At 28.4% G+C, this 20,735-nt stretch overlaps 4 protein-coding genes across 9 annotated transcripts; 1 reads left to right on the top strand and 3 right to left on the bottom strand.

Annotated features, from left to right (window-relative positions):
• Positions 1-540: 540 nt before the first annotated feature.
• Positions 541-3,974, bottom strand: LOC118447684 (protein-L-histidine N-pros-methyltransferase CARNMT1). Of its 3 annotated transcripts, XR_004839945.2 has the most exons (8): positions 3,666-3,974; positions 2,875-3,100; positions 2,501-2,658; positions 2,133-2,273; positions 1,868-2,030; positions 1,559-1,792; positions 1,197-1,483; positions 541-844 (listed from the first exon to the last, which is right to left on the bottom strand). XR_004839945.2 is itself a non-coding variant. In XM_035879909.2 (7 exons), the coding sequence occupies exons 1-7, from the start codon at positions 3,770-3,772 to the stop codon at positions 1,316-1,318; spliced, it is 1,197 nt and encodes a 398-aa protein (XP_035735802.1). In that variant the 5' UTR covers positions 3,773-3,974; the 3' UTR covers positions 541-1,315. The 3 variants fall into 3 exon arrangements, 2 of the variants coding, with proteins under 2 accessions (XP_035735802.1, XP_035735803.1); XM_035879909.2 differs by having other exon boundaries at positions 541-1,483; XM_035879910.2 differs by having other exon boundaries at positions 541-1,483; positions 2,893-3,100; positions 3,666-3,943.
• A 551-nt stretch (positions 3,975-4,525) lies between these two features.
• PIP4K (phosphatidylinositol 5-phosphate 4-kinase) lies at positions 4,526-12,018 on the top strand. Of its 3 annotated transcripts, none has more exons than XM_035879904.2 (9): positions 4,526-5,150; positions 6,009-6,106; positions 6,528-6,638; positions 7,468-7,650; positions 8,478-8,616; positions 8,687-8,986; positions 9,052-9,227; positions 9,342-9,484; positions 9,586-12,011. In XM_035879904.2, the coding sequence occupies exons 1-9, from the start codon at positions 5,013-5,015 to the stop codon at positions 9,771-9,773; spliced, it is 1,476 nt and encodes a 491-aa protein (XP_035735797.1). In that variant the 5' UTR covers positions 4,526-5,012; the 3' UTR covers positions 9,774-12,011. The 3 variants fall into 3 exon arrangements, with proteins under 3 accessions (XP_035735797.1, XP_035735800.1, XP_035735799.1); XM_035879906.2 differs by lacking the exon at positions 4,526-5,150 and adding an exon at positions 5,212-5,617 and having other exon boundaries at positions 9,586-12,018; XM_035879907.2 differs by lacking the exon at positions 7,468-7,650 and having other exon boundaries at positions 4,529-5,150; positions 9,586-12,004.
• A 63-nt stretch (positions 12,019-12,081) lies between these two features.
• Positions 12,082-16,623, bottom strand: LOC118447680 (kinesin-like protein KIF23). 2 transcript variants are annotated; one of them, XM_035879902.2, is made up of 15 exons: positions 16,147-16,290; positions 15,502-16,062; positions 15,242-15,418; positions 14,971-15,169; positions 14,704-14,842; positions 14,435-14,634; positions 14,244-14,348; positions 14,076-14,161; positions 13,867-13,997; positions 13,700-13,803; positions 13,515-13,619; positions 13,289-13,435; positions 12,951-13,199; positions 12,597-12,833; positions 12,082-12,504 (listed from the first exon to the last, which is right to left on the bottom strand). In XM_035879902.2, coding segments are annotated over exons 1-15 (2,628 nt in total). In that variant the 5' UTR covers positions 16,149-16,290; the 3' UTR covers positions 12,082-12,318. The 2 variants fall into 2 exon arrangements, with proteins under 2 accessions (XP_035735795.2, XP_035735794.2); XM_035879901.2 differs by lacking the exon at positions 16,147-16,290 and adding an exon at positions 16,428-16,623 and having other exon boundaries at positions 12,083-12,504.
• A 309-nt stretch (positions 16,624-16,932) lies between these two features.
• Positions 16,933-17,819, bottom strand: LOC118447580 (uncharacterized). The gene is made up of 2 exons (XM_035879671.2): positions 17,682-17,819; positions 16,933-17,453 (listed from the first exon to the last, which is right to left on the bottom strand). Exons 1-2 carry the CDS (start codon positions 17,769-17,771, stop codon positions 17,103-17,105), a joined length of 441 nt encoding a protein of 146 aa, XP_035735564.1. The 5' UTR covers positions 17,772-17,819; the 3' UTR covers positions 16,933-17,102.
• Between the last annotated feature and the right edge of the window lie 2,916 nt (positions 17,820-20,735).

Raw genomic sequence — 20,735 nt, 5'->3', positions numbered from 1 at the left:
GACGATTATGTTCGGGTAATTCTTCAATTATGTGCAAAATATGTGAAACTATAAGCATGCAATAAGGAAGAATAATGGAAGAAATTTTATAATTATTTTAATAACAATAAATATAGATTTGTAATTTTGTATTGAACTTAGCAATACATGTTCATTATATTCATTTCTTTTTACATACTTTATAACAGTCTTATTTTTATATTCACGATTTATATTTATTTTAGATTTCTTTATTTAATCTTTAGGAAAAAATAAGTATTATTAAAACAAAGAATTATAATTATACAATAAAAATATCCGAAAGGCACTGCTGCAGAAGATCGATGTAAAGCTTAAGCAAAGTCAGATTTATAATATTGAAATTCGCATTTTTCCTCATGATGAAATATAATATATATTAGATATGTTATCTCTCAAAGTATTTTTTAGATTTATTAAAAATAACACGACGGATAATTGTATTATATTTTATGAAGGTTCAATGTGTTGGTAGTTAGAAAATTTTGGTTAATATTCTTATAATAGAAAGATACAAAAAGAAACGCTTGAAAAGTATTTACTTCCATATTTGCCATTACAAAATTATATATCTGAAGAGAATAACACATATAACGAAGTAAAAACTTTCAGTGATCATTTATATATCATTTTCTATACATGCTTTTTACAATATTTTTGAAAGGAACTAATGATAATATGGAAAAATAATACATATTCATAAGCTGTAGTTTCTTCTCCGATGAAACTTTGTCTGTTCTTTTAATAAATTTGATTTTTAACTTGTCTTCATTATTTGAAAAATGACCAAGGATAAAGAAAAAACTAAATAAGGCTTCGTTAGCACCTGTAAAGATATGTCATTAGCATTATCACTAACGTTAGTAATCGAAATATTCCCAACTAAACAGCAGGAGAGAGCAGAAGAGGAAATGGTCATATATTACATTGTCATAGCTATTGGTACATGATGGAAACAAATAAACGTTAATTATTATGCTAGATCACAAATGTAAGACTCATTAGGGAAATTGTCAAATTGTTACTAAAAGTTACTGATTTATGAAGTTATTAATTATTTAGTTTGGTACTACGAAAGGAACTTGTATATGTCAAAAATTTTGTTTTCAGGGAATATAGAAATAACACTTATTTGTATCCAAATAAGCTTTTGAATCACAGAAATTGTTTTACAATACCAGAAATAAAATATGTTATGGTTGTCTTTGAATTTGCTCGGTATAAATTGGAGTACTTTAGTCCTTGTACAATTCCACCAATTTTCCTCATGAGTAAAACATGTTAGATTTGTCAATATTTAATTTTCTTGTTCTTGTATGCCATTGCTTTCAGCACCATTTTGATGACCCAATATATTAATATGTCTTTTAGGTTTCCGACATACAAAATACACACTATTATACTCGCATTGTAACATACTATTCACATTTTGCGCATAGCGTGTTTTCATGTGTGTTTCTTCTTTCTAAACAATAGTAAACATAGATATAGATATAGTTGATATTATATGTATATCTTCTACAAAAAAAAAAATAATTACCTCAAGATGAAAACCGAAACCTTGTATAACATCACGAACTGCATCATAACTTGGTTCTATTGAATCTTCCATAGGCATGTCACTAAAATGATATAGCAATGGACCAAGATTTATCCATACTCCTCCTGGTTTTAAAATTTTATAGATGGTTTCTATAAATTGTACTACATTATTTGCACAATCTATAAAGAAACACGTAGCAACACAATCCCAATGGTCGTCTTCTGTATAAACCTATAATTTATATTTCTTTTAATTTATTTAATCTTAAATAAGTATTATTCTTTAAGTAATATAAAAGAACATTACCTCTAAGAAATCTCCTGCTGTCATAGAAAATTGTGCATTTTCTGGAAGATCACTGGGATTTACGTCAGGGAAGAAAACAGCTTGTGTTTGATGTTCTGGTTTTAAATTGTTCATATATTGATGTACCCATGGATGTACTTGATATGAATTTATACCTCTGCATCTATAATGTTCATTTTCATCATTATTATTATTATCATCATGTTATCATTTGTTTTTCTTATTTAACTTATCGTGATAAGAATAAATTTATTACAATACTTACTTATTTAATACGAAATGTGATGCAAAGAGCATAAAGAGAGAAAATTCGTTCCCTTGGCAAGTATAACCACGCCTTGCAATTTCATACGCAAGACGACCCAATCCTGCACCAGGTACTAGAATTTGCACTTGTGATGGAGTACTGGAAATTTACCTATCATTTCATATTTTTCTGAACTATGTTTAGCTAGGACACAGAGGTTTTGCAAATAATGATATCTAGATTTTGTACACGATAATTGTAACTTTAAGTGGAATCTGAAAGCTTGATCATAGATTGCTTGTATTCTTAAATATTATGACATTATTAAGATAAAATCTACCAATATGTGTTAACATATTGAAATAAAGTAGACAAAATATTCGTACCATTTATCTAATGGAAATTGATTTGTTATTTCATCTATGATAGGCTGATAGCAAGCTTTACGTTCTTCAGTTCCTTCCAAGCTCCAGTCGCGAACTAATTGTTTAATAGTAGCTTGTACTTTTTCTTGGTCAGCCAATACAGGTCGGGTGTTTTGTGTCTGCAATCAGACCTACCTATAGAATATATCTTTGTGAAAATAAGCTTATTAGTGATATGTTTTATAAATTAATTTTATATTTCAAGAGTGCAGTTATGGATTATATTCTATAATAATGAAAAGTGAAGAGTATTTTAACATTTTTAACTGTTAATTTTAGTATATTATACATAACATTACACATATCATACAAAATAAATCAAACATGCCACAAACCAGGTAAAGTTTTCTTACACTGTCATTTTGTGCACTAGCTGGGCTCACATTTTCAAAAATATGAGCTACATCCTTTATGATGAGTCTTATTATATCGTTGTTATATTCAATACATCTCTTGACTTCTTGAAGATGCTCTTTATATTTGGATAATAGTTTCTGATGATGCACCGGTAAGGATAATAGATAAGATTCTGTCTTCTTAACTCTCTGCAGGGAGTGAGATCTATATAAAAACATTTTGTTTTCTAAACTTATTTTGTATTTTACTTTGATATTGTTGTATGCGTATGTATGTGCACACGTGTATGTAGTATATATATATATATATATAGTGTGTATATATATATATATATACAATCACGTAAATGTTTATCGAACGAAGGATATAAGTATTAATACTAGTACGAAATTGTATTTAATAGCTAATGAACTTATGAACCTGACAAGATAATACTCGAGCCATTGTACTTTTATTGGAATAACAACGTTGATCCATAAACACTGATGACATAACTTGCGTACGAGTATGAGTTTAATATATAACAAGAGAAGAATTAATACAGTATGAAAGCTCTTGTTAGACTAATACTTATCTATTAAAGGTTAAACAACGCAAGAAGATAGTATTTAACATAGAATATCATACACGCTGAAGAACGAAAATCATTCAATTAATCGTGGTCATATAAGAAAAAAAAATGAAGGTAATAGAAATAAGGTTAAATCATCAAAGCAAAGATCACAAATGAAAAGGAACATTGGTTGCTCTTTCGAAGGAGCCTACTCACTTATAGTGCCTGAACGCTGAAACAATACGTTGAAAATGTTTCCTCTCCTCTTCATCCTCGTACGAATCGTGAACTTTTTTCGGATATGCATTGTGCATCGATTCCATTTTTATACTCGCACACGTAGGCCCTACTTTTTCCTAATTAGCCTTTTAACACGATGTTCGGTGGCGGCTTCCTCGGCACAAGCGTTACACCGAGTTTCCAAGACGGCAGCGAGATTAGTTTTAAGGCTGCACCGATTTCATGCGCGACGACAAACCGTGTCCGTGCCAATAATACACTATTGTCACTATGACGAAAGCATCGTCAAATTCTCGTTAAATGAGACGATCTTGGTTAGGCCAAGAAAATTTTTTCTTACAAATTATTAACCATTATCAAGATATAATTGAAATTTTCATGAAGTAAATTACTATCGATCGAACTTTACCGTCCGTTATCTATCTAAATCTCTTCGATATTAATTATATGAAATAAACAACGATATATTTTATAATAGTATAGATAAGATTTTGTTATTGCGGAAATAAAGTATAAATATAGATAGAATCTTTACGCATATGTATTGCACGAGTACCGTGCCAAATTTATAATCGATTCCTAAGATAATATTTTGATCGAGCTTTATAAATTAACTGCTTGTCAAAAAAGATGTTTGAAAACTAAAACGTTATTTTTTTCGATTTTGTTTCTTTCGATTTTTCTTAATGACTATTTGATTTATATATATTCGATTCGAAAAAATCAAAAAATAGTAAAAGAAAAGAAAATGATGAGAAGAAAAAGAAAAGATAGTAGTATGAAAGTCGCAGTGCCGGTGACCGGCGCAGATATCGCATATCTGCAGAACATCTATAGTCGTTGCGGCTCGCAGGTGGGACATGCTCCCGTACGCCATTTTTAAAAGGAGCTCTCAGTCGCTAATCAGCAGTCGCGCGGCAGAGTGCAAAAGTAACATTGGTTAATAGCGGCTTTCTCGTTAACGAGACTTTTACGAAAATTTATTTCTTTTATCGATATTGCGAGTGAGAAAATCGTTTGATATTTCCTTGATACATTTCGCGATGACAACGGCGTGATTTAAGGAACGTGCGAATCGTGAATCGAAGTGCGTCGGTAGTTCCTTTATCTGTCGCGACTGGGATTTGGTCGGTGGTCGGTGTAAGTACGATCGAGTCTGATCACTCTCGTCAAACCGCGCGATTTGGAAAGAGAAAGTAGATAGCTAGTGAAAGAAGGAAAGACAGAGATATCGAAAAAGACAAAGAGAGACAGAGGAAAAGGAGACAGCAGATAGTATAGACCCTAGAACCAGAGAACCATTACTACACAAAAACAGGCAGCATGTCCAGTGCGCCGCAAGTTTCCAGCGGGCTTAGCAAGCTCAAAAAAAAACATTTTCGCGTGAAGCATCAAAAGGTTAAACTCTTTCGTGCTAATGAGCCGCTCTTAAGCGTCTTCATGTGGGGTGTTAATCACACGGTAAGCGTTCATCATCCTCGTTCGTTTGAGAGAGAGAGAGGGAGGAGAAGGAAGAGAGAGAGGAGAAGAAGAGAGAGAGAGAGAGAGACGTGTCGCATTTATATGACAGCACGTCGTATTGTACGTCATCGCGATTGCCATTTTCTCTATTTATTCCATCGACATGATCGGCAATCCTTAATGAATGTTTAATAATGTTATTTTTTCATGAGATTTTCATTTTCTTCCAAGCTTCGTACAGCGCGCTATTTCGGATTGTGCAAGACGACGTCACGCTCTGAAAAAAATGAAATTTTATCGCACGAGTATTCTTGCACGTTTCGCCGATCGAATTTATCTCTTTACTTACATTAAATTACAAATTATGTTTATAGATCGACTTAGATCTAAAGTTGTATATTGTTTGATATGCCGAGACTATTTTTTGTTAAATAGTACTACTATTGATACTATTACCTTTGTTACAGGTATTACTATTTTGAAGTAATATTTATTTACATTTAAGAACAGTGCAATCCATTGCATAACATTCCTTGATATTTATTTTAAAAATTTAAATTATAGAAATTTTTCATGGTGGATATTAGAATAGAAATATATCTTTTTTATACATAGATATTTAACTATGGGTAATGACATTTGTATACACAGATGTCATTACCTATAGTTGTCTCATTACATGTGGATAAGCCTATAAAAATTACAAATGATATTATACATATATGCAATATGCATTAAATATTTGAATATAATGCTTTCTAAAGATGCTATTTAATATTATAGTTTATAATATATAGAATATGAATTATTTTCTTTCTTATAATATTACTAATTAATATTCCATTCTTATCATTACAGATAAATGAACTTAGTCATGTTAATATACCGGTAATGCTCCTACCAGATGATTTCAGAGCTTATAGTAAATTAAAAGTAGATAACCATCTTTTCAACAAGTAAGTCTATATTTTGATTTTATATAAATATTATAATTATTATATATTAATTATGAAAACATCTTTAAGGAATATTTTAAAGCATGAAACATCTTAGATTATATATATTAATAATTTATATATATTTTATTTAGTATTAAGTATTTATATGTCTTATATTACATTCAAGTGTCTTTGATATTTTCAAGCAATCATTACTCACAACGTTCATGAAGTATCATTAATGTAAATTTAAAGCATGCCAGTCGGCTAGTCCATTCTAAATATACCACTTAATATTAGATTGGTAGGTTGGTCACAGCAAACCAGCCTTTAATAATAGAATCAATGAAGGTCTTTCTATGACCCAGCATTGTATTAGTAAACAATGCAGGTATTGATTTTCTTTCAAATATTTTATTATATCAATTTCTAATTGCAGAGAAAATATGCCCTCTCATTTTAAGATCAAAGAGTATTGTCCATTGGTATTCCGTAATTTGCGTGAAAGATTTGGCATAGATGACTTGGATTATAAAGAGTCTATGACAAGGTAATATAAAGAATAATTCAATTTTAAATTATATACTATCATTGTGGCTACCATAATGTGTAATTCTACTTCACATAAAATCAGTTATTATTTTATTACATAAATAAAATTATGCGATAACTTTTATAAATAGCAAACAAGCATTTGAATTTTGTGATGTAAAGTATAAACATTGGTTATTGGTTCATATTGCACGTTCACAAGAGAACTTGTTTTTTCGTTTTCTTTAAACAAATTGCCACTGATAAAATGAATGTACTCTTTACTTTGCATGTCAGATACTATGTTTACTTATTTGTTGGTGTAGTATCTTTCTAAAAATTGTAATTTTGAGAGAAAATAATCTATCCATACTTTGTTATTATGTATTCATTTTTTTATTTTATACAATTATTGAGATAGTGTTATTTGTTGAAATACTTTAAATAAATTAAATTCTCTCAAACATTAACCATTGTGCTTTAAAGATCTTTGTTTGTATGTTTGTCTTTTGCTAGAAATAAGAAAGCATGTATGTTTTAGATATTGGTATTGTCAGTAATAATATATTGTTTAAAAATCTTTTGTTTTATATTTTGTTTTTTGTCATTATTGCAGATGTAATAGTGGATAATAAGATAATAATATTATCATTGTAGACATTTTTAGATATTTTAGATATTCTTAGTTTAGTGTAAATAACTTATATACAATTCTCTATTTGTAAAGCAAAGAATACAGATTTTTCATACGGAGATCATGTGACACATGGAATCATACTTTCCTGCATCAACCAAAAGATAATTGGTAATAAATAGTATGTCTTGTAATACAAAAATTTTGCTAATAGATGTCGAGCATATAATCCTTCGCGACGTTCGGGTTTGGCCAAACTCAGTGGGAGGACTCATCAATTGGTTCAGCGTTCAGCTACTGCTCCCTCAATAAACTTTACTCCTCCTCCTTTTGTATCTCAAATTCCAGTCTTAAGTAAACCACTACGTACCTACAGTTTTAAACCAAAACGCTTGAGGTTAGCCAGACTTGATTTCCCATTTTGTGCGTGTCTTGTGGTTAACACAATTTGATGAGTTTCTCTTTGACGACAGAGATTCGGCACGAACTTTAAAGTTGCATTAATTATTTTTTTAGTCCTATTTTTATATGATCTAATAAAAGTATATTAACATTATTCTTCGAATACAAATTCAAAGAACTAAATTTTGTTTAAATTAAGCATGTGTAAAATTGAAGTTTTCAGGTATATATTACAATTTTGATTTTAATTTATTAAAATATTTGAAAAATCTTACTGTAACCTATATAATATGAAAATATATAAATATGAAAATATTTTAGTTAAATCAAATAATCGTATAGTCAATGTCGTTGGAATGTACTAAATTCTATTATGGTTGTGCAATATATATTTGAAATTTGTACAAGTAGCTACAAATTGATATGGTTTAATAAATAATCTATTTTTATGAAGTAATGAATTTGTAATATGGTAATAATTCATTCTATGTATTATTTGGCTTTCCAAGTTTTGCTTTGTGCACTGTTTGAATGTTTGTTTGCTTGGTTTTATGTTTATATAATATGATAATAACTAATTTATTTGTATTGCCTTCTATGTATTTAAGATTTTACTTCTTTTATGTGTAGAAAATTTCTTTATCTTATTTATTTTAGTTTTATTAGATTTTATTTTATATAGTTTTATTAAATTACAGATCAATAGCAGATATATTAATATGCTGTATAGCTTTGTATCAAATATATTGAAAAAAATAAGATACAATATTACAAAAACATATAGTTGTATGAATTAGATTTATTTTATTTTCTTTTTCACAGATCACAACCTATACTTGATGATTCATCAGGTAAAAGTGGTGCTAAATTTTATCAATCTTATGACAAACTATTTATTATCAAAACTCTTACAAGCGAAGAAGTTGAAAGGATGCACTCGTTCTTAAAACATTACCATCCAGTAAGTAGGCTATTTTTTCAACTTCATTATGATACAAATGCAATTTACTTTATATGAAATTATTTCTTAGTATATTGTGGAACGACATGGAAAAACCTTACTACCACAATACCTTGGCATGTATCGATTAACAGTGGACGGTGTTGAACATTATGTTGTTGCCATAAGAAACGTGTTTTCTAATCATTTAACAACGCACAAAAAATTTGACCTGAAAGGTTCAACTGTAGATCGTGAAGCATCTGATAAAGAAAAGGAAAAGGATCTTCCTACATACAAAGATAATGATTTTGTTAAGGAAGGAATGAAAATTTACATAGGAGAAGAAGCAAAAACAAAACTTATAGAAACTTTAACTGCTGATGTTGATGTGAGTATATTATTAATTATATATTATTTTATGATTAAAGTCTTCATGAAATAATTATGTTACAGTTTCTAACAAGATTACACTTAATGGATTATTCCTTACTACTTGGTCTACATGATTGTGCTCGTGCAGAACAAGAAAATAGAGAACGTGCAGAAAGAGAAGAGGATGAAGATAATCATGATGAAGAAGATGACAGTGAGTCTGGTAGTGGATTAGATTCTCGAGGCCCAATGGGAGAGTAAGTTATTTACTAATTACTTAAGCATATTTATTAATTATGTTATAGATTAAAATTCATCTAAAATGTTAAATCTTTTATAATATTATAAAATATTATTTTTATTTCTTTCAGTCGTCTTTGGGGTTGGAGTGGAGTTACAGGTATGGCTACACCACCAGAATCACCTCATGCAGCATTAGTACGTGATACGAGCCTTCAATACGAGGATGCAATAATACCTGAACTAGATATATATGCTATTCCTAGTAAAGAAGGTAAAACTAAAAAAAAAAAAATAAATAAATAAATAAAAGATTTTTCTTTTTTCATTTTATGTATCTATGATTACTCTAATATCTTTAATTTTATTTTCTAGGTGCCCCTACAAAAGAAATATACTTTTTGGCCATAATCGATGTTTTAACGCATTATGGTGTACGTAAACAAGCTGCAAAAGCAGCTAAAACAGTGAAGTATGGTGCCAATGTGGATGGTATATCAACATGTGATCCTGAACAGTATGGTAAACGATTTATAGAATTTATGAGTAAAGCCATAGAATAATTTTACTATTTTCTATTATGGAACTTGTAAAGATGCATAAAGAATCTAAGGATCGTGAAGGTACTACCCGCTTACACTTTTGTTTTAGTAAAATATGACAATGAGAAATATTATCAAAGGTTTCACTAGTAAAGTTCACTTACAGAATGCGACACCAAGTGCAGTCCTTAAAATGCCTACAGTTAGAGTAAAACGTCATTATTTTTCTCTGCACAATTTAAAATGGCGAATTTATTCTTAACTGGTATTCATTGACACATTATTTTGTCACGTAAAATTACTTTAACCGTTGAATTTTTGCACGAACTTTGTATGTCATATAAATAATATTATTCTTAAGCTTAAGCTTATTTTTTGACTGAGTCCGTGCTTTAACTAATATGGTTATGTTTATATATTGTATGTACAGAGACTTTTACAGAGAGAGAAAAAAAAACTTTATAACATAGGAGTTTTTTCATATACTTTTAATCCGCTAATTTTATAACTAAATAACAATGATGCTGAATAAAGCATTCAATATAGTTTATAGAATTGAAGTTGTAATAAAATATGACACATGGATTTAAATTTTAATTGTTTATGAGTGTATCATGTGTATTCCATTAGATGGGATATACTTACAAACAATAAGAACAAAAATATAAATTGTAAATGTTAATCTACCGTCATTGGTATACATAATGCTTTACAAAAGCTATGATAATTATTGTAAAGGGCAACAGAATTATGGTATTAACAAGTTATAGAGAAAAATATCCAAAAATAATGTTGATGTTATATGTAATAGTACTCAAGAAGGGTATAGTTAAACATTCTGCAGAGACTTACTCACGGTAAGTTTCAAGAAATCAGTAAAACGATTGTAGCGTTTTTGATTTCATTATTGCAGGACTGAGAGTGAGAATTAAAATATTTAAAGTAAGACATATGATTGGAGGAGTATTCCAATGCGTTTTTCATTTTGGTAGTGTAATAAAGAGAATATAAAATAATATATGTGCAGAAAACACTATACATAAAAAGGCTTAAAATTAAATACATATATAAATATAATAAAACTGAGTAAATGTTATAAAATCTGTAAATCTCTAATTTCGGTTATATACTGTATATTGTGAAGCGATTTTATGTTTGGAAACATATTCGCTTAGCTCGTCGAAAATCTAATAGGGAACAAAATCAATTATATTATGTACCTATGATGCGCGCGATATATGTCTCCTTTAATTTTTGGCGTTGCTTACTACAAAAAAGGCAATGCCATGATAAAGCATCATTGTGTATGGATAGTCATTGCAGTTATACACTTTTTGCTTTAAGTATTGTTAATGCTATTTTTGCAAGTTTCTAAGTAACCGGTAGCACAAGAGATTACTCTACAACCCTTTAAGCATAAATTGAACTAATATTTTACTTAAGTTTTTCCAATAAATGTCGTTTACTAGTTCATTCGCATTTGATATAACTATATCTACTGCATGAAAGAAAGTGCACCGTTGAATAAGACTATCTTTAAACGATTTAATAATCGATTTTTATAATTTGTTAGGATTGATCAAGATATAACAACTAATTACTTTACCAATTAAGATATTCATCTAGTCTCGATACTTTATATGATTTTATACATTGTCAGCACATTAAGAAAATAGAGGAGATAACAAAATTGAATCATATTTGACAGTAACTACATTATACAATATCATTTGATATGATACGCTCAATTTGTAGCATATAGAAATTGTATCATATATATATATTGAATTAAATTTTTATTACAGCTTTTTCATTATAATGACACTGTTTTAAAAAAAATGTTTACTGCAAATATGCTTCCACAAATCACTGCTCTATAGGATTTTTTCCATACTCTTTTTCTATGAGGTATTTCACATAACTTGCAAGATACTTTTGTATTTAAATTATATTAATGAAAAATACTACATTAATATGTTAAATTTACCTTTTCATAAGCGGCACTGTATAAAAATTATGTATATATTCAGTATTTTGTTGATGGCAATATATTCCAAGTTCTGTTATTATAATTGTATTTTTCACTTAAAATGTCTGTTGTATAAGCTTTGGGGAAATAAGTGGAGACCTAAAATCCATAGAACTCGAATAAAGACACATTATTAAAAAAGAATACCTTGTAACATTTTTTTTATTGAAGATAAAGAAATAAACGAATTCATTATTATAGAAGTTTTCTTTAAATCGTTTTTTCCATTAAAAGAAAGTGAGCATGTACAGATTAGTCTTAAATTATATCCAGATCTAGTAATGCTCTTAACATATATTGCACAAAATCAAATAAACCATCTTATTTGCAGAAACAAAGTATTGATGTTAAATTTCTAATGATAAAAACAACGTATAGACTTTTACTGAAGTATTATACAAAAACATATTTGTACTTCTATACAACAAAAGCAAAAAAATAAAAAAATAATAAAGAAAAAACATTTTATACTAAATGTATACTAAAAAAATAACAAATATTGCAGAAATCTAAAATTAAATGTATTGAGATAAATTTTTATACGCGAAGTTTTTTTGAACCAGTCTCAATGGATAAACAATTATCTGAAGAAGTCACTTTATCCTTGCTTCGAGGACTTAAAGTGACACTACGTTTTCTTGTAACAGGTGATAATTGTTTTAAATACTCCATGTCGCTAAACACTACTTGAGCACCACCGCCACATGTTGGTAATATATCACCCTAAATTAGAAAATCAGATTAATGAATATTCAAAAAAGAAATAATATTGTGGATTTTTATCTAAATTATATACAATAAATAACTTTATGAACCTTGTATAACTTCGTTTCTAGTTCACCTTCTTCATCTTGATTTTGAGATATAAGACAGTATCGAGATGCTTTGTTCGTGATATCTTTTGGATCTGTTAAATGTGTAACACTTCGTTTACGATGCATTACAGGTTGAAGTATTGTTCCAACTGGCACCATTGGAGGAGGTCGATGATCAATCCACCTGTCAACACTTTGTGATCGCCTATATCGCGGATTAACTACTGGGATTCTTTCCTAAGAATATTTAATATTTCAAATTAAAATTATATTATTCTAACATGCAACTAAACATAATTATGGGATTCTTTTCTTAGTTAATGTATTATCATAAACATTGAAAGTACTATATACTTTTGTATTAACATCTCCACTCTCAGATTCCAACATTTTTGCTAACGTTTGGACCGTTGTTCTTGGAATATGATCTACAATTGTAGATTCAGAAGTAACATTAACTGTGCTTGATGTGGCAATATCAGGAATATTAAGCGTAGTTACTGGTATAAATTCTTTATGAGGAACTGTTACATCAGTCGCATTATCATCCACCAATATTTGTTTAACTAATTTTAACTTATCTTCTTTTTCCTTCATTTGGTTCTATAAATGTTACAATTATACACAACATCTAAAATCGACATAATTCACAATGCAATATTATAAAAATGTTATTTATATATCTTACACACTTGTAAAATTTCTTTTTGTTGTTGCAATTTTGTTTCCAATTCTTTATTCATTTTTGCTGTTTCTGCTTGAATTTTACTATTGTACTTTTGCTTTACTCTTTGCTTATCTATTAATCGTTGATTGAGAGACATGTCCTTATCTCTTAACTAAAAGAAAAGATACATTTTTTTTATCAAATATAAATATTTTGTCATTTGTTCATGGATTTTATAATATTTATATCACCTCTTGTTGTAAATTTCTGATGGCATCATTTGCACTGTTCAATCTATACAACAAAGTATCGATCTGTTCTTCAGTTTTACAAACGAGATTTTCCAAAATAGATATCTATAGTGTTAAAAAATAATATACATATATAAGTTTTCTTAATATAAATTTTTATAAGAAAAATAATAAGTTCTATATACTTTTTCCTTTTGTTGTTCATTCGATGCTTTCAATGTTGCATTTTCAATTTTTAGGGAAACATTTTCTCGTTCCATTTTTACTAGCATATTTCTAAAGTTGTTTTCTGAAAAGAATTTGTATAATAATTTTTTTTATAATTCTAAACATTTTTTATATAAGAACATACGCTTTTGTTGCAAATCTCCTCGTAATAAATTTCTCTTTTGAATACGCAATTCCAGAAAACGCATCAAATTAGTGATCACTTGATCATTATGTGGATTTGTCATCTCCATGTCTGGAAAAGGGCCACCAAGGCTAAAATGAAAGTATACTTTTATACTATAATATTCTTATTTAATTATTATATTATGGTGTATTAAACTCTATATGTACCTGTATACTAATCCTATATCTACTTCAATGTCAGCTGCATCAGCATTGCCTGCTTTTTCTAATCTGCTTCGTGCTTCTTTAAATATCTAAGAAAGAAATTAAGATTAAAACATAAAAGTATATACTTAAATTGATAAGTAATATTTTAAATATGATTTGATTTTCTACCTTATTCATTTGTCTTCGTCCAGGAGTATAGCCTAAATCTAATTTGGAAGTTACAGATCGTGCGACTTGAACTTCCTGAGTTATTTCTGCAAATTTCATTGTTTGCTATTCAAAATAAACAAAAAATTTAGTTTTTTTCTTTTCCTTCTTTAAAAATCAGCGTATCATTTTATTCATTTTTCAAAACTTACTATTGTTTCATCATAATCTTCTGCTCTTGGATTAACACATACAATCATTCTAATTTGTCCTTCACCATCAAAATAATTTTTGAATAAATGTGTAAGTTTTGAATCACGATAAGGTATCATTTTGTTGGTACCTTGAATTTGATTTTCTCTAAGGATTTCTAAGCACGTGCGAAGTGTCATTAATGAATTGTTTATATTGCCTGCATAAATAACATTATATATAATTATTATACAGAAATTTATTTATTATTAAAAATAATTATAATTACCTGCTTCTCGTAGTCTTTGGCCTGTATTTTTAGAACGATTAGTACGCTCTGTTCCAGCTAAATCTACTAGTGACAACTGACTGACACAAATAACTCGTTTATCTTGCACAACTTGCTCTCCTTGAGAATCTAATGGTGCCTATGCAAAAAATGAAATATCTCATATAAATCAAATTGCATATTAATGTTAGAAAAGTTTACATTATTAATATGATACATTTAATTAATAAGGATAAACTATATATTTAATTTAAGAAAATGTAAAACCTGCACAAGCCTTATAGTGAAAACACTGTGAGATCTACTTGATTCAGCATTTAATGCAGTATGTGCTACTCGTCTTCTTCTTTGTCCACGTTGAAATATCTTACATGCTTCTTCTGAATTTTTTACTTCTATTTCAGTAACACCATGGACATACATATTTCTACAACCATCTTCACGTATAATTTTACTCTGTAATGGTCTAAATTTTATTTCATATATTATTACTATTTTAAGATATAGAAAAAAATATTAATAAAAGTTTTAAACTCACTTTGACCTTACTTCTTCATCTTCAAGTAAATCATATATGCTATTATTATAAATCTCTATGTATGTTACAAATACAGCATATCCATTATCCTCATCAACTTGCAGCATATCTACATCATCTGTTGAGCATATAAAACTTGGTCTATTATCATTATTATTATCCATTGGTTGGATACCACTGTAAATAATTTAATTCTTTATTAATAAAATATAATATATAATAATTTTAATTGATCATTTATTATTGCATGAATAGTTTACTGCCTGTATTTTCCATTTTGAGTGTTGGCAAAGTTTAAGTTAAATTCATTTTGTTTCTCAAATTGTATTTCTGTTTCACTCAGTACGTCAAATCCATTTAATCTGTCTGGTTGGAATATAGATCTTTTGGTTTGATAATTGGCAATACTATTAAAGAGAACATCCAAGCAACATGGCATAATTCCAGGATTATGGATATCTCCAGTCATCGTATAAGTTTTTCCACTTCCTGTTACACCATATGTAAATAAAAGACTATTTTCTCCATTAATAAGATTTGTCACAAGTGGTAATGCAACTATGTTAAATACTTCCTTTTGAGTTGCATCATGCCCAAATACTTTACTGAACGATGTTTGTATTACTTTACTGACATTGCGAAAATTTATTGCTGTTTCTGGAGGTGTAACAATTATGGTCGTACTAGAAGCAATTTTCATACACGAGATATCTGTAGAATTTAACATTGGCCTTATACGACAGTAAACTTGAACTGGTTCTACACTATCAATTTTTGTTTTGGTTACTTGCTTCCGACTTGTAACAGGTGGTTTCTGACGCCTATAGATTTAAGACAATTTATGTACATAATCTAGATCAATAATAAAGATATTTAATATATTGAAACTTATAAAATCATCCTACATTTATTTTTATATTAACCATTTCATGTATTATATATGTACGTGTTTGTTATTAATTATTTACACATGTATAGTATTACTGTATAATTACTGATTGTAGAGAAATTATTATGGTATAATATTATATAATTATATCAATTTAAAAAACTATTAGAGTTTGCACAGTGTATTTTGTAATCTCATTATATAGTTTTTATAATAACAGCATTGTTTACAATGAATTATCGAATACACGTGCCAGATGTAGATAAGATAAAAATATATCATTTAAATGAAACTTACACTGACTTTATACTGGACATGATAAAATAATTCGAATGTTACGAAGGAATGTTAAGAAAGAATGTAATAATATTATAATTATTTCAATGCATTATAATAATTCTTCTCTCTTCGTGTTTATATATGGGATGTTCGTTACAAATATGTAATTTAAAATTTGAAACTCAACACAAACTTAAGTTTAAAAACATACTAGAGAGGAAACAGCATTGAAGTTGGTACAATTGAAATAAATAGGCTATGTACAGTGGAATATAGATAAAGTAGTAAGTAGTAAGAGACTACGTTGGTATCGAAGTTGCAAATACTGTTTTATCGACCAACGATAAAATTGCTAACTGTTTTTTAACGTTATATAGAAGTATGTGTATATATATATACTTCTCTAAATTTTCTTGAATTAGAATGACTTTTTCTTAAAATAAAATCTTAGATAGAAATTAGGATTCACAGATAATTCTTGATAACGTCTTGCAAATATATATATTAGTTGTCAATAATAGTAGCTACAATAAAGGATGAACATTTGAACTTTAAAATTCATTTTTTTTTTCTTTTACATGAAGTCTAAGTTAAACAAATGTAATACAATAATAATAATAAAAATACTTTATTTTATTTATGATAAGTAACATAATATTAAACATAAGAGAAAACTTATAGATTTATGCTTGGTTAACGTCTTAATTCTTGGATATCTTGTCTTTTGTGAGTTCCATCACAAAAGGGTCTATTCAATGTCTGTTTACAATTACATAGCCAGTAATCTTTGGTCTCTGTGACAGTAAATCGAATAGGCCGTAATTTAATTTTTAAAAATATGTTTTTATGAGTACCATCACAAAAAGGTTGTCCTTTACTTTGTCCACATGTACACCAATGATAGATTTTTCCAGCTTCACAACGTATCTTGAAAGGTTTCTTATCATATATTACTCCAGTTTCACTTTGTTGATTAGCACTGTATATTTCTTTTAGTGGATTTACAGGTATCGAAGAATGTGATTTTGTGCTATATAATGTTGTCTTTAAAGTAAAAAATACATTATTGATTATTTGACATAGTAATGCACTTATTAAAAAATATACATTTTTATATTATGTAAATGATTATAATAGAAAAAAAGTATGATATCAGAAAATTTTATTTGATTAGGTTAAGTTTTGATCACTTTTAATTTTTTGTCATCTAATGAGAATTCGTTTGAAAGGTTCTTATTGGTTTATCATATATGACTATTATTTTTAACTTACCTTTTGATATTTTGAAACATTTGTGCGAATAAATCGCATAAATTTGCTAGCTACAACTGTATTCATTGCGTACACACTACTCGGAAGCATGAATCTTTGATGATTTAGATCAATGAAAGTTTAATCACATGATATTGAATTTTGATGTATCTTCAGTGAAAATTCAATGATTTGAATCAATTATCGACAGAACATCAACGACAACTTACTGATGGTTAATTTTTATCCATAATTTGTATCATTTAACAAAGGATAGTCTTTACCGATAAAATGGATATCTTCATGTATCTACAAATGGTTTCGTTTAATAAAAATCGAATAAGATAATATAACATGAAATTTAATTTCGAAATATTTTTCATATTAAATATAATGGCAACAACTTAAAACGCATAGTAAATTAATATAATATATTATAAGGTTTGATATTTTTCAAGTATCATTATATTATTTTATTCTTGCAATAAAAATAATAATAAAAGATGAATATTTCAAACTGTATAAATTTATTTATTGATTTTTCATCGTTTCTTATAAATACTTATTTAATTAATAATATAAGTATGCGTAGATTTATCGATTAAACGATCCTTGTTCATTATAAGTTTTGTAATTAATGCAATTCATATTGTTTCGGTTTTACGTTACGTCCGATTACAATCTACTTTTACTTTATATTCAATCTGAAAGTTATAATCACAGAATCGCTTCAACAAGCTGGAAAGCATAGAATTATCATTTTTTTTTCCTCCTTTGGAATTCTAATTGATAACATCAATTTAATGTGATATTCTTAGCAACAGAACAGACAAATATATGTTTAAAACGTCAATTAAATGAATGTTCAAGGAATTATTCAGTTAGGACAATCATTGATTGTCATTCTCAAAACTTCAAACATTTTACTCTTTGTGTTGCCTTGACCTTTTTTTAATTCTTTTTTTAGATTGAAACAAAGAGTCGTTGATAAGATCGACATGTTCAGTTATCGTATCTCTACGATTTAGATTAGATTAATCTATTGACGTTTCTCGATCGTTACCGATCGCCGCTTAACGAGTTTTTAGAAGTGGGGAGATGTTAGTACATACGAACATATGTACATATAAAAGAAAAGAAAAAAAAAGAAAAAAGAAAAAAAAAATATATTTCGCAGTAAGAAGCATCACAACGATATATCATCGTATTATATAGCATATGCTAGATACCGTAATTTCATGTTTCATGTTCTTGCATAATTTGGCACTTCCTCTTATTTCATTCATCTTTAGCGTTGGGAAAGGAATTAATCGAAAAGGTATAAAATAGAAGGATTAAAAGTCCATATAAAATCGATAAAAATTATTTTAAGTTGAGAAAAAAAAAGAGGGGTAAAGAAAGAGAGAGAGAGAGAGAGAGAGAGAGAGAGAGAGGGAGAGAGAGAGGGTTGATTCTAGGCCGAATTTACGAAAAGCTTTGCTAATAGCTTTACACGAGCATGGTAGCGAGTTGTCTAATCGTTTCGCAATGTCGCCGTACTTCGGTTGAATATTTAAAAAAAAAGTAAAGGGAGTGTTATTTCCCATAGGAGGTGAAAAATTCTACATGCATATGAGAATATTAAATGCCGATTTTCATCTTAATTTTCTTACGTACTTTTGGAAAACGTAACTTTTGCGTTTTTTTTACGTACTTCGAAGAATCAAACAACGATCCCGTAAATTAATTTTCTCTATCTTATATCACTTTTTTAATTAAGATATAAGAAGAGGAAAAAATAAAAGAGAAAAAACAAAAACAAAAGATGAATTTCAGACTAAAATATAAACTTTTGAAAGACAAAACGGAATGTAGAATTTCAACGATATTTCGTCTAACGTTTATAATCTTCATAAACACATGATGTAATTTAATTAGCATTCCGTGTGAAATGGAAATAACGCAGTTTAGATTAGCTGTCGTCGAGGGGCTTGGTTACTTTTCAACGTTTTCCTTTTGACTCACTAATTATAATTATCTCATCGTTAAAGGGAGCTTGCTCAAACGTTTCCTTTGAATATTTTTATGTATATTTTCTTGATTTTAACTTTTTGAAAGGATTGCTCGTTTGAAAAACTGACCTTTGTTTAATTTGTTTCTTTTATATAAATAATATCCAACTATCTATGTATATATATGTGCGTGTATTCTCGCTATACATATATTCGTACGTACGTAGTACTACGTAAGTACGTATATTCGTAGATTTTATATAATACGTAAATACAAAGTATGGTCGAATGGAAATTCGAATAAAAATACGGACAATACGTGATCCGATTAATTCGAAAATCTTCTGTTCGTCCCGTGATATGTAGTATGTACTAGATTTAAATTAACGATTTTATGTCCCGATACGTATGGGAAAGGAAACAAAAGCTCTCTCTCACTCTCTCTCTCTATCCCTTTCTTTCTTTCTTTCTCTTTTACTCGAAGCTCGTATAGCATGCGTAACGATAACCCATTTTGTGGATTTTTCTTTCTCGTTGATCGACATTTTTGGACTAGAAAGTTTTGCTGAAAAGATAACGTCGGGAGGGTTGTTGAAGTCATGTGTTTCCCCTGTTTTTCTTTCAATTCGTTTTCCTCGGCTTTTGATACGTTTTGTGATACCTACATGGTAACGTTCAAAGAAAATTACGATCGGATCGTTAACGCAATATCATGTATTATTGAAATTTATGGTCCCTTTCGGCACGATAGTAATTTTGACGTTGAGCGTCAAGTACAATAGGTAATAATGAAGTCGAGATAACGATTACCGATTGTTCGTTGTATTAAACGAAAACGAGGAATTTTTAAGTGGTCGATATTTTATATATGTTCTGATCGTTTAAACGTGCGACCAAATTGTTCCGTATTTAAATGTATTAAATTAAATATTTTAATTTTTCATCAATATTAATTTTATTATCGATAGTCCGTCCAATTATTTATTTCTTTTTTCTTTCTCGTGATATTGAAAAAAAAAAAATATATATATATATATATATGCACAAACACGTCTTTTTTATAAAAAAGAAAGGAAAAGAATAA

This window comes from Vespa mandarinia, chromosome 1 (assembly GCF_050613455.1).
Source record: "Vespa mandarinia isolate Hongniang chromosome 1, ASM5061345v1, whole genome shotgun sequence".
Lineage (NCBI taxonomy): Eukaryota > Metazoa > Arthropoda > Insecta > Hymenoptera > Vespidae > Vespa > Vespa mandarinia.
The sequence above is the reverse complement of the archived record's forward strand: the minus strand, read 5'-3'. Positions and strand labels throughout refer to the sequence as shown.

Coding starts and splice junctions, on each gene's coding strand:
- LOC118447684 (XM_035879909.2), bottom strand. CDS start 3,772: ATGGAATCGATGCACAATGCATATCCGAAAAAAGTTCACGATTCGTAC. Junction 2,659..2,874: donor GTGTAAGAAAACTTTACCTG/GTTTGTGGCATG, acceptor GTCTGATTGCAG/ACACAAAACACCCGACCTGT. Junction 1,484..1,558: donor GTTTCGGTTTTCATCTTGAG/GTAATTATTTTT, acceptor ACTATTGTTTAG/AAAGAAGAAACACACATGAA.
- PIP4K (XM_035879904.2), top strand. CDS start 5,013: ATGTCCAGTGCGCCGCAAGTTTCCAGCGGGCTTAGCAAGCTCAAAAAA. Junction 6,639..7,467: donor TATAAAGAGTCTATGACAAG/GTAATATAAAGA, acceptor TTTTGCTAATAG/ATGTCGAGCATATAATCCTT. Junction 8,617..8,686: donor TCTTAAAACATTACCATCCA/GTAAGTAGGCTA, acceptor ATTATTTCTTAG/TATATTGTGGAACGACATGG.
- LOC118447680 (XM_035879901.2), bottom strand. CDS start 16,447: ATGTCCAGTATAAAGTCAGT. Junction 16,063..16,427: donor ATGTCCAGTATAAAGTCAGT/GTAAGTTTCATT, acceptor TTAAATCTATAG/GCGTCAGAAACCACCTGTTA. Junction 14,162..14,243: donor GACGAAGACAAATGAATAAG/GTAGAAAATCAA, acceptor TTTCTTTCTTAG/ATATTTAAAGAAGCACGAAG.
- LOC118447580 (XM_035879671.2), bottom strand. CDS start 17,771: ATGCTTCCGAGTAGTGTGTACGCAATGAATACAGTTGTAGCTAGCAAA. Junction 17,454..17,681: donor ATGTTTCAAAATATCAAAAG/GTAAGTTAAAAA, acceptor TTTACTTTAAAG/ACAACATTATATAGCACAAA.